Source organism: Brassica oleracea, chromosome C3 (assembly GCF_000695525.1).
Source record: "Brassica oleracea var. oleracea cultivar TO1000 chromosome C3, BOL, whole genome shotgun sequence".
NCBI classification, from domain to species: domain Eukaryota; kingdom Viridiplantae; phylum Streptophyta; class Magnoliopsida; order Brassicales; family Brassicaceae; genus Brassica; species Brassica oleracea.
The window spans coordinates 11,569,246-11,582,707 of NC_027750.1; the positions used below are offsets into that span (position 1 = coordinate 11,569,246).

General features: G+C 32.7%; 1 protein-coding gene across 1 annotated transcript; it reads left to right on the plus strand.

The window, feature by feature from the left end:
- The first annotated feature begins 4,057 nt into the window (after positions 1–4,057).
- Positions 4,058–5,666, plus strand: LOC106332421 (transcription factor RAX2-like). Its single transcript, XM_013770880.1, has 3 exons — positions 4,058–4,378; positions 4,503–4,632; positions 5,038–5,666. The coding sequence occupies exons 1-3, from the start codon at positions 4,243–4,245 to the stop codon at positions 5,639–5,641; spliced, it is 870 nt and encodes a 289-aa protein (XP_013626334.1). The 5' UTR covers positions 4,058–4,242; the 3' UTR covers positions 5,642–5,666.
- The last annotated feature ends 7,796 nt before the right edge of the window (positions 5,667–13,462 follow it).

Consider the following 13,462-nt stretch of genomic DNA (forward strand, 5'->3'; position numbering starts at 1 on the left):
AATTAATTTAAATTTTAATATTTAATTTAATTTCTTTTTTTTTGTAGTTAGAGAAGACGGGAGTCTTACCATCTCTGTCTGAGCTATTCAAGATGACTCACGCCACACCCGACGGAGTTTTTGTGGATCCTGCATCTGAGAAACTCTTCCATGCAGTGGCTACTCGGATTGAAGAACGGGAGCCGCAACTGACCCAGCAGTCTCCCGATGTATTACCCATCACATTGCCCACCGAAGAGGCCGATAGAATCTTCGAAGAGGTACAACTTAAAATTTGTGTTTACATTATTTTTAATATTTTAACATAATTAACTATATTAATATATGTTTTAATTTTATAGGTGGCTCCTAAAAAGAAGGGACGGACAGTCGGCATAGGATCTGTTAACGAAGTTGCAAGGGCAACTTCGTCATACACTTTGAGACGTGATGAAGAGATTTCTCAGATGAAAGCTCGAATGGATAGCCAGCAGGTTCGTTTAGACTCTCTTGAGGATCTGCTAGACGTGATGGCGGTGGGAAACCCGACTATGCAGAGAATGTTGAGTGAGAGACGAACCGCTCTTGGGTTGCCAGTACAAGATCCCAAAGAGTCCGATCCAAACCGTCAACAGCCGAGCAACTCCACCAACTACTTCGAAGATATGTAGTGTTTTTTATATTTATGTTTGTATTATGAATTTAAATATTATTGTATGAAAGATCCCAAAGAGTCCGATCCAAACCGTCAACAGCCGAGCAACTCCACCAACTACTTCGAAGATATGTAGTGTTTTTTATATTTATGTTTGTATTATGAATTTAAATATTATTGTATGACTTTTAAATGCCTTTTTAAAATATGTTTTTCAATTTCATATTTCATTTAAAAATTTAAAATATTTTAAATTTCGAATATTAAATATAAGTTAAAATTTATTATATACTAATTAATAATAATATAATAAGAATCGATGTAAACTCCTCGTAAACATTTCATGGAGTTTACATCGAATGTTTACGAGTGATTAACATCGAAAGATTTACGAGGGTTTTACATCGAAATGTTTACGAGTGATTTACAACGAAAGTATTTACGTGTGCTTTACATCGAAATCATTACGTGGGTTTTACCACGAAATCTTACGTGTCATTTATATTTCGTCGTAAACGTAACGAGTCGTTTACGACGAAACCTCCGTTACGATGGACGTTTAACACCGAAACGTCTTTCAAGGTTAATTCGTCGTAACACCTCGTTTACGACGAATTTACAACGAATACTGTCCTCGTAAAAAATATGTTTTCCTGTAGTGTTTTAATAAAAGCATCTCTAATTCATAAATATTTTGTATTTAAATAATATAATAGATAAAAATTACTTTTTTTTTATTTTTCCTCTAAAAAGAGATTGATTTTTCTTCTTTTATATTTAGAAGAAATAGCATCCTGCAATACATAGACATAATTTTGTATTTATATTCTTAAATTTTATCATTATAATTATTACTAAAAAAATATTTGTTAGCGAAAATAACGTTTATATAAATATAATCACATACTTTATTTGCATAATAGTTTTTAAAGAAATCTGAAATAATATTATATTCTGTGAAAATCTTGTAAAAGTTTAAATAAGTTAGGTTTATTTTCAATTGTCAAAAACAAAAGGTATTATTTGTGAACATTTTTTATATAATTCTTCTATTTTATAGAAAAATAAGAAAACTCACTAAAATGATCTAATTTGAAGATATATTGTTATCTCACACTCCATGGTTATTTTGTAAAAAAACATTAATAACCCTATTTTTTTTTTCAGGGCGAATCGAGAATGTTTATTTAGTGGGTGCACAAATGTTTATCTCACACTCCCTCACAATATTTTCCTCGTTCAAACCACAAGCACATATCTTTCTACACAAAGATAAATTATCAAACACTAAATCATCGATTTTTGAGATCAGGAGCCTTTCTATTAAGAAATTTTATCATCCTTAGATTCATTGTCACAAATCCACATACTCAGCTTTCAAATCTCTCTCGCTCGAACCATCAAGTTTTGGATGTGGTTACACGACGGAGCGTAAACTCGCAGAATCTGGAAAGCACGAGCCTTGTTTAACAAAAAGCTCTTTCACTCTTTACACTTCAACAAATGGTCTCTTTATGGCCATCATCATCAACTGCCGCCTCCGCCGCATTATCGTCGTCAAGTACCATCTCCAGCAGATCAGCTGACAAGAGGAGAGTCTGTTAAGGGTGAAGTACCGAATATTAGTTGTTACCATGGTTCTTGGAAATATCTTTCACTTTTCTTTATGATGTAATTTGTGAAATAATCGGTTAAAATTTTACTTAACTTTTTTTGTTATAGTTAGTCGGTAATATATACAAATGATCTAGATATCATTATTCTTAGATAGTATTTTAATAAATGGCCGGTTAACACTATGGTTATCCGACTACGGTTATCCGACTACGCATGTATTCTCGATTATAATTATCCGGTTAATAAATATATATTTTTGTATTCATCCTCCATGATTCTATTTTGGGTAATGTTAGCTTAACTCATATAGTAGAACTCATATAGTTGATATGTAAGTTAGCATGGTTATATTATAAATTTTCAGATCTTTCGTAAATTAACATGGTTATATTTTGAATAACATGAACATATTTTGATTTTGAATAACATGAACATATTTTGAATTATCCGGATCCTTTACATGTTAGCTGATATTTAGATTTAAAATTACCAGCTATTGGATCGGATGATGGTTATGTCTATTGTTAGTTGTTTGGAACTATTCATAACAAGTTACTTATGTTTTACAAATATTGTAACTTGAATTGTATTGTATGTGTTTGTTTTTGTAATCGGCTAATTGTAAAAAAAAAGGTCATGTAAAATCTAGTAACCGGTTGTGTCACAAATTTATCATTAAAAACAGCTCGCTATGTCACAAAAATTCATCGCTAGACTAAAATAGTAGTATGTGGTAAGGAGTGAATCTTAGCCTAACAGATTCATCACCAACAGCAAAAAAAACGAGGGGATAACTCGATCGAATCCATTAATACTTGGAAAACAATGACGATAGAAAAATCTCCGATCAAAACCTGAAATAAATACGATAAATGCACATTGTATAAGACTAATGCTGTAAACAAATTCACGGAAAACCCCCCAAATTCGAACTCCGAAGACAGAAAATGCAATGTAAGAATCATATGATTTTCGATGTTGATAGAAAAGAAGGTTTATGGATAAGAAGGAATTATGGACTTAGAAACAGAGCGGAGTATAGGGAATCAAGTTCAACTTCAGAATCTTCTATCAAGAGTTTCTACAGAAAATACAAGGTGAATTTTTCCGATGAAGAAAATGTCGGAGAAGAAGAACCGAAGAGTGTATCGATTAGTTTGAATAAGGCAATATTTTTTTCATGTTTGTCTGATCACACGTGGTATAGGTTGTGTAGGGGTTTCATAAAGCAATAGAATAAAGGTTGTGTTCTAGTAAGAATAGGGATATAAAAATCAGTAATAAATACATCATCAAAAGTTGAAATTCCATCGTTGTAAATTATGCAGTTATATGTGTATATGAGATGTAATTTCTTTAATATATATTTGGGTAATTATAAAGGAAAATTATGAATGATAGATAATAATCCTAAATCTGCAGACGTAAAACTGTAAACCATGTTGGTTTGATTTAATTTACCGCAGACCAAAAACCATAGAATTTGGTCGATAAGGGGACGTCGAAGGAAACTTTAACCCATTAGTCTAATATTTTCCTTCCCAAAACCATTTGTCCAATTTTTTGAAAAATAAATAAAAATAAAAGAGCATAGAATCACTAGATTAATTAAAGTTATTAATTTCGTCTTCAAGAATTGTTAACAAAAAATCTCCACTTTGACAACTTAAACCAGCTGTAATTGTTTTGCTTTGGTGACCAAAAACACACACACTCATTTTTATTTTTATATACACCGCGCGCTCTCTCTCCAATATAATCCACATGTGGAGAAGAGTAAAAGGCTTATGGAAAGAAAAATAAAAATAAGTTTTTCATTGACTTGGGGGCGTTTCCTATACAGATAGCAATAAATATGTCTTTTTGTCTTTGATAATTACAGAACCAGAGAACTCTTTTTCTTTCTCTTCTTCTCTCTTTCAAAAAACAAAACCAAACTTCCTCAAGCAAAACACATAGATTAGCTAAGGACTGAGAGAGATCGGAGAGAGATGGGGAGAGCTCCATGTTGTGACAAGGAAAATGTGAAGAGAGGTCCATGGTCTCCTGAAGAAGACGCAAAGCTTAAAGATTACATAGAGAAACAAGGAACTGGTGGGAATTGGATAACTCTCCCTCGCAAAGCTGGTGTAATATCTCATGATTTGAAGGGGTTAATGTCTTGTATTTTCTGTGGGGTTTCTTTGAATTTTAAACCTTTGGTGGGTCTTGGTTGATTTTATTTATCTTGTATAATATGATATATATAAAGGTTTAAGGAGATGTGGGAAGAGTTGCAGACTGAGATGGTTGAATTATTTGAGACCAAACATAAGACATGGAGATTTCACTGAGGAAGAAGACAATATTATCTGCAGCCTCTTTGCCTCCATCGGAAGCAGGTTTAGAAAGTCTAGCTTCAACTTCCTATAGTATAACTGATATGATTCCAATATTATTAATCTTGGTCTTGGTTATCTGATCTTAAAGATGTGAAAAGATAACTTGTTTAAATCATGTGAAAGAAATGGAGAAAGTGGGTATCAAAAAGCAAGAGAGTTTGCATGTTTCAAGGAGGATTTCATCTATTTTTTTCTTAATTAAAATAATTGATTTAGCTTTTACATGCCCCATTTTGTGCAGTATAATTGCCTCCTTTTGAGGGTATATTCTTTTGTTCATAATTTAGGAAAAGAAATAGGAGAAAATTCACTTTGACAACTATTGAAGAATAATGAAGCTCAAAAGTATATATTTCATTTAATTATTGTGGTTATATAAAGGAGTAAGTCATGTTGAAAATGCAGGTGGTCAGTAATAGCAGCTCACCTGCATGGTAGAACTGATAATGACATCAAGAACTATTGGAACACTAAGCTTAAGAAGAAACTCATGGCCACTATGGCTCCTCCACGAAATCATCATCTCTCAGCCATTGCTTCATCATCATCATCATCACCATCACCATCATCACACTACAACATGATCAATAGTCTTCTTCCTTATGACCCCTCAATGTCTACAAACCAGCTGATCACGCCTCATCGGGGGATGATGACGATGATGGGTCAACAACAACAACTATTATACCAAGAAGACATGGGCAGTTTGGTAAATTCTCCAAACAACAACAAGTTCGTAATGAGCCATCAAGACGACAGCCAGAAGCAAAGTACAAATAAGGGAATAATGTTGTTGAGTGATGTAAGAAGTGGGTCAAGTACAACACGAACAGTAACAAGAGTGAAGATGGAGCATCATGTTTATCATCATGAAGAAACTGAGAGATCAATGGAAGGTTATGGAATGGATGAGATAAATCATTTAATAAGTAGTAGTTGTACGAGTAGTAGCAATAGCTTGTGGTTTGACGAAAGCAAAAGAGAGGATAAGTTCATGTTGTATTATTGATCTCTCTCACCAACTTTGATCCAATCTCCATATTCTCTCCTTTTTTTCTCAAAACTAAAAAAAACTTATTTAAAAAAAAAAAATATTAGGATTTTGAACATGTTATTCACGAGCATACTTTGATAGTTTTTAATTGTGTATGAGAACCCTAGGTTTTGTTTAACCTATAGCTAGCTCTTATAAATTTATAGTGATCAAGAAAAATAGGCCTAACAAATCGATTGAATGTCTACAACCAACATGTTGTTAACTTTTTCTTTGCTTCTTAACATTTACACCCAAAAAAAAACTTTTCTTTGCCTCTTAATAATTAGAGGCATTAAGTAGGGTTTTGCGGTTATCAGCCTCTACACGCAATTGTAACCAAATGGTTACATCAGATGAAATAGTAGCATCAAAAGTAGAAAGCGATAGGGAAAATTTTGCCAAGCTGTCGGCAACCTGATCTTCGAGCTTCGGGTCTGAAAGCTAAGACCATTACATGTTTTAACTAAAAATATGTTAGAAATGTTTAATATCTACCGGTGAGATAGAGTGATCCAAAAATCTGATCATGCCTATAATGACATCATTTGCCCTATCGGCTAATGCGGCCAGCTTTCAAAGCACGCATTTAGTACTATAGAGTAGATTATCTCAGAAGCGTACCACATTGACTAATTCGAGTTTGTAATATCTTTCGACTAGTGGCAGAAGATGAACCAAACGTCTGTTACTGCTTAGCATAGTAGCATGTTAACCATTTGGATCGAAATCCATTTCCAAACTGTAGTGGTAATTTTGCGTTGAATTTTCTTACAAAATTGTACTCTCAAAGAACCGAAGTAAGGAAAAAAATAGGTTCGTTTTAAAATGATCGTTTGTTGTTCATACTGGTTCATCACAACTATAACACTATTGTCATGGTCGTTAATTCAAGGGATGCCAATCTCAAGGTTGGTTCGAGTTTGATGATCAACAGTACGGCTACATATGTCAAATTTGCTTGCTTACCAAGTTACCAACTATCCACATCAAAAATAACAGCTAGTCTGCCAAATCTTTATCATATAATAACGAGATTTACGAGAGTTTGTGAGCAGTTATGCAGACAACATGATCTTATTTATGATTAGTATACCATATTATGAATATACGATACACTGATCTTCAGTCTTAATAGTGCACTTTATAGATAATTTTTTATCTTTATTCTTTTAGATGCGAAAACTACTCCCACTTGCATTTCTTTGAAATATTTTAAAATCTCATGGTCTTTGCTTATACTTGAATCATATATCAACCAATCGTTAATCAACGACCGACTATATACGTTATAATCGTATCCACCTCCATCATCTATTATATGGGAATAAAGGATTTCAAATCTAGATGGATGACAAAATATGTCTCAATCACACCAATTTAAATAAGAAATCCAGACTTTATAAAGTAACGTAACTCCATCATATTCTTCCATCGAAACTGGCCAAAGATATATATCGTATAGCGGCTGCTCTTAATATATATCCGAAATATTAGAACCAAGTAACTACGAGTATAGTATATATAATGCAACCATGATTTTTTTCATTAACATGCATTATATAGAGTTTTAATATAGATAGAAACACATTGATAACCCTAATTTAAAGCTAGATGATCTAGCTTAGATCCATATAATGGTTACTTTCATGATGTTTTGAGTTACTAAATTCAATCTTTCGAGCCGTTGTTTTTTTAATACCGGTTGAGAGAGTCGGACCAAGATTGCGCGTCAAAATTACTAGCATATTTTCCGTACACAATATTACTATAAAATAACTTTGCCGTCAAATTTGTATTCTTATTCGATCGACGATTTAGAGAGAAAAGTATATTCAGTATTGTGATTTTTTAATTATCTCTATATTTGTGATTTTTTAATTATCTCTATATTTGTGCATGCATCATTATAGATGTGTTATTTTATATATCTCTCAGCTCTGTTCCCTCTCTAAAATCTTACACAGAAGAGAGAGAAAGCTTTGTTTTTGGTCACCGGAGATCTGTTTCCGGCCTAGTTTCCCGTTCATCGGGCTTTGTTTCTGGAAAGAAGAAGCTTCTACAGTTCTTCTTCGCCGGCTATCGTGATGGTTAGAACTTCATGTCGTGATGTGAAGTTCTTGGGGTATGGGTTGTGGTTTCGGTTTCGAATCCTCTTGGTTAGTCACTTTTGGCTAATATGAGTGATTACGTTTGGTGGTCTGAGTCTGGACGAGATCTCGATTCCAATCGTTTGATTCTCTCGGCGGTGTGATTTTGCCACCGAATCTCCTTTACCTTTAATACAGTTGTTGGAGGTAGATTTTCGGTGGTTGTGATTGAGGACCCGGTGGATTCCGGTGGCGAGTGCTCTGTTTCGTCTGGTGGTGTGTTAAGTCGGAGAAGATGACGGAGGATGATGTTCCTGGTGTGACGCCGGTGTGGGTCGGTGGTTCCGGGGCTCTGTCGATTTGGTCTCCGGCGTTGAATCTCGAGATGAATGAAGCAGTGGTGGTGAAACGCGCGTGGGTCACGACGTTGTGATCGGGTGACACGTGGGCGTCCTTACGCTCTTGCGAAACGTGTCGCGGTTTAGTGGGTTGGGCTCAAGGCCCATTTCGTTTAGTCCCTTTGTGTTTGGGTTTTTTGGATAATGTATGTGGGCTTGCCTTTTGGGCATTTGGGCTTAGTCCCGTAATAGAAACTATTAGATGGAAAAAAAAAAAAGATGTGTTATTTTATATAGTCCGGATTAAGGGAATGAGGAAAGAATGTCTTCTTTGAGTGGAGAAGAAACTGACAAAAAATGTGACACTGTCTCTCTGTAAAAGAGACCTATCATTATTGTGCTATTAATAATGAATCATTGAAACACGATCGAATGATAAATATCAATGAAAGAATATTGGATCTACAATTAAACTACTAAGATAAATCTATGGAGCGTGGAATGTATATCTAAACAAACTAAGAGACATCAATAAGCGACAAGAAAGCTGGAACTGAGTCACTTTAGGAAGAATGATCATTTAATATTTTTGATAGAAATGAAGTAAACAAATTTTCTACAGCTGAATCATGTTAAATATGTCCAAAGGTATGGGGCAAATTATTTGATATGCATTTGAATGAGGGATATATATTATTATATGAACTATGACGTTCAGTTATTCAATTAAAAGTTAAGAAATTAGATTACCGAAATATAAGTTTTCTATTTTAGAGAAAATATCTCAAACCCTCGAAAGATACTTATTCTTAAATTATATATAAGTTAAAGATGACAAATTTTCAATGGTTAATAAATTTATAGAGAATTTGCTCATAGCACCCAAATGGGAGTGAAGAAGTAATTGTTGATTTCCAGTTTTTGATCGTTCCTTGTGTATCCCAAAGCCCAACCATATCCGAACATTCTAAATGGATATTTCATGGATCGATTAAAGTCTGGTAAATGGATTCATGTGGAATTATTGGGGACATTGCACCACCGGAGTAAACTCATGTAGCGGGTTAAGTGGTACTTATACTGCTTATACTACTAGATGGTAATCCGCGCGCATATACATATGAGTTTTTTATACCAATGTTTGTTTATTAAATAGTTTTAAGATTTTACAATACTATAATTTTTATTGATTGTAAAATGACGAATACAAATATTGGTCTTTTAAATGTATCCTCATTGTTGACCAATTAACGTATTACACCTCATTTTAATTGTTTTTAAGACTTCATATGCACACAAAAATTTTAATTTTGCGAATGACACAAATCACTAAAACCATATATGCAACATCAATTGTAAAATGACAAAAGGGGATTAAGTGTTCTTCTCTCGATTTGTTTACTATTGATTCTCTATTAGTGATTTCATTGTATACCTCTATAAAATTGTGCTTTCGTTCTCGTTTTTGTCTCATTGATATGAGTTTTTTTAACTTATTTTATAAATTAGGTGAGTTACATATGTGTCAATTTAAAAATATTGACATCTGTAAAAATTAGTTTCACTCCATATACATATCTAAAAATTAAATTTTTGAAAAAAAAATCACGGCAAACTATATTCACAGATTAGTGTTCAAATCTAATATCAAGCTGTTATAGAGTATAAGTGCAAACTCGAAATATAAATGTATGTCTAGTATATATTCACCAGTTTGGTCTAAAAATCATATAATTCTAAAACAACAAAACAAATTACTTATTTTATTAACCTACGCATTTGAGATTTAGTTACTTAAGATTATACCGATAAAAAATATATATATAATATTTTACCATTCTAATATATGTAAACTATGTATAAACTAAGACCTGGTTGATTTATTAAATGATAAACCAGAAAACTTATAATAAATAGCAAATCTTTCATTCTCACAATTACAATAGCTAGATAGGATATTAGGGAAAAACATATATTAAACGAATGATAAAATCTCTCATTCTTCGAAAAAAATCAAAAGGAGGTGATTGGAATCTTGTCATGATAGTTTATTAAAAAAAATTAAGAATAAAAATCAAGAGTAAATGATTTAATCTGAATGAAATAATATATATATCTAGTGCTTCCTATATTAAAAATTACTTCGATTCGAAGAAGTGTATTTCTGGGATTATCAAGATCAAATAACATATTAGAAACCACCTACTTAAAAATAATTTGTATACATAAATGTATATACATTAGAGTAAACACATAAATCAAAACCAATACGTTTTTTTAATTTACAATCATTTTTTGGTAAAATAATTCAAAACAATCTTTTTATTTACTTTATATGATATATAATTAAACTTTAGTGATATTGACATAGATATATATAGTATATATTAATATAAATATTTATTTTGGACACTTCTTACTCATATGATTTTACGAACATTGATATATTTGTTGTAACAAAAATTTAAACCGTTAATCACAAAACTTTTAATATGAGATTTTTCAATAAAATTTCAAAATAAATTTTAAGATCTCAATAATTTTCACTGCAAATTTTGAAGTTAACATATTTATATTGTATATAATTTAATTTAAATTATATTAATATACATATATATATATATGAATATCATTAGTGAGACTTCGTATTCATACGATTTATGATCATTTGTATTCTGCTTTAAAAAAAAATTAAAAGCTGCTTCTTTAAAAAAAATTTTAACACTTCTACTTCTTTAATCAAGCATTTTTGTAACACCTTTTAATCAAGCATATTAGTTTTCAAAATCTGAAAGAAATTTGTTTTAGCTTGGGCTAAGACGGGCCTAAATTAGTCTCTCGGGTCATGAAGGCCTAACAATTAGTGTCTTGACTCAATTCTGCAATAAAATACAGTCGGGGAAAGTTACGTGAAAGTGGTGGAATCCACACCATCACTTAACTTTCCGTTTTAAAGTCTAAAAACATGTTTTCATTTTTTCACATATTTACTTTAGTGGAAAGCTGAAGAATCCTATTAAAATGTTTACTAACAAGGGGACAAATTACAAAGTAGAAGATAACTAACTATTCCCTATTCTACACGCACTCAACTGCTGAAGAATACTTGTTGGATAGACGAACTTTCGTGCATCATGCCGGTATTATATATATAATGTACCATCCATATAGAATTCTATCAGAAATATCTCTTGAACATGTAACATGTGTACCATATCATAACTTATCTTCTTTATATGTGTAACACCTTTTAAGATACCAACAACCCATTAAAACATTAATTGCGTTTCCTTGGTAAAAAAAAAACATTAATTGCGTTTCATACGTAGTAACAAAAATCAGAAAATTCAAACAGAAGAGTTTACAATTGTTGTTGTCAATCACTACGAGTCGCACCAGAAACTAACATACGACCAGACGACAAATCTTTTTTTTGAACATTTTATTTTTTGAAATTCTCTTTTCTTTGTAAATATTTTATACCAAAATTTTTATTTTTGATAGAAATTACATAGAAAACTAATTGCATTTAAAAACAAAAACTAAACCCCACAAGAGAAACCTTGAGAAAAAGCGACTCTAGTGATCAAGAGGACAATAAAACAAATAATACACAAGCGCTATTTGATAAACTATATGAAAAGAACATCTTTGATAAACTATAAGACCGCGTTTGGTAGACATTAACTTGTCAAAGCGCTATTTCAATTATTTGACACCGTTCCTGAAAGGCTTTGCAAAACACCAATCAACAGATTATCCGAGTCTCCCAACCATCACCAAAAAAATACGAAATATGGAATAAAAAACTGCACACCTCAACTCGCACTAGAAAACTTTGTTTATATTGATTGGATAGTCACACCAAGATCAATGAATGTTTTGACTTCGGAATAAATGTGAAGTAAAGCAAGAAAATGAGATACAATGCGGCCACGTCTTGGCTCCGCTCTTCCAAACGCAAAATAGACAACATATCAACACATCACTTAAGATCAAATAACTCGTGCTAAGAAAACCAATTTAGACATGTGTCTCTCTTGGAGAACTGGCACTCCAAAGCCCTAAAAGAAAACCGAGAACGCCACCTTGCACTAATACCCAAAATCAGCTCAAAAATACTTGTAAGAGATGCACTGACGGAAGAGAGCCGTCGAGCAACTGAAAGAATCAGAGAGGAACAAACACTACCAACAACTGATGAGGCACTACAACACCAAAAGCGGCGAAGATTAAAAGAATAAAGAAGAGGCGACTATCGAAGAAGAGCAAGGTCATAGATGGCCAGCCTGAAATATGAAACGAACAACATCACACATAGACCATCACAGCTAACTACCACATAGTAACCTTCACCTCTCCACATGCGCCTCCGGAACAACCTCTGAAGCCTAACTTGACCTGAGAAAGAGGGATCAACCTCCACATGACACCGAGCAAAATAACGTTTCCACGTCTCATGACAACTCCTCCCCAGAATCAGAGCATGAAAGCCAAGCAAATCAGATTTGGAGAAAGAAGCCACCCATGCTCAGGTACGCGCTCTCACCGCTGGTGGAGGAGTAGATTGAGAAAACTGAAAACCTAATCCCCACACTTCACTAAAACACTATAATCCGATTTCTCGACACCACACACCAGTTAACCTCGTCACGGCACCAAAGCTCCACCGAGCAACCATTCGAATATAAGATATATATGAAAGTAGATTTAGTCCTGAATCCGCTCAACTTCCTTAACTTAAGGGCCGCAAACATATTGGGATGTAAAAATGGACTGGCGAGGAAACGAAAAAGAGAAGAAAAAAATACCGTCATAAAAAAATTGTCGAAACAACCAAATAAAAAAAAGACAAAAGAATTTTAAAGAAAACAATTAAAAAGAATAATCAAAACACTACAGAAATAAAGTTTCAGAGAGAGGAATAGCCATTTAAAATTCTCTTCTTTCAACTTACCTCTCGAAGCTTCTCCGATCAAAACCAGATTGGAATTCAAATGCAGTAATATGTTTTCAAAGAATTTCTGAAGCGATATATATATATACACTTCTTAATCTTCAAAAAAATCACAAAGGAATTAATACGAACTAAAATGTAGTGTACTTATAAAATTGTCGAAAATATGATAACAACTAATAAAAAAATTGTTCTGAAATAAGCATTAGCCGGCCTTCTCTTGAATAGAAGCGAGAACCTGGTAAGGGGATTAGTAAACGGTTGCACTTAGATCATTTTAGGCCATTTGTAGCAATGAATATGACTTCTTAACTTAATTTTTATTTTTTAGATGCTTAGTTAATTGAATATTTTAATCATTTATTTTGATTAAAAACAAAATTACATATATATGACTAAAAACATAACTATT

Excerpts from the sequence above, each read along its gene's own strand:
- LOC106332421 (XM_013770880.1), top strand. The coding sequence starts at position 4,243 with ATGGGGAGAGCTCCATGTTGTGACAAGGAAAATGTGAAGAGAGGTCCA. Across the intron at positions 4,379-4,502 it reads AACTCTCCCTCGCAAAGCTG|GTTTAAGGAGATGTGGGAAG; the intron begins GTGTAATATCTC and ends ATATATATAAAG. Across the intron at positions 4,633-5,037 it reads TTTGCCTCCATCGGAAGCAG|GTGGTCAGTAATAGCAGCTC; the intron begins GTTTAGAAAGTC and ends TTGAAAATGCAG.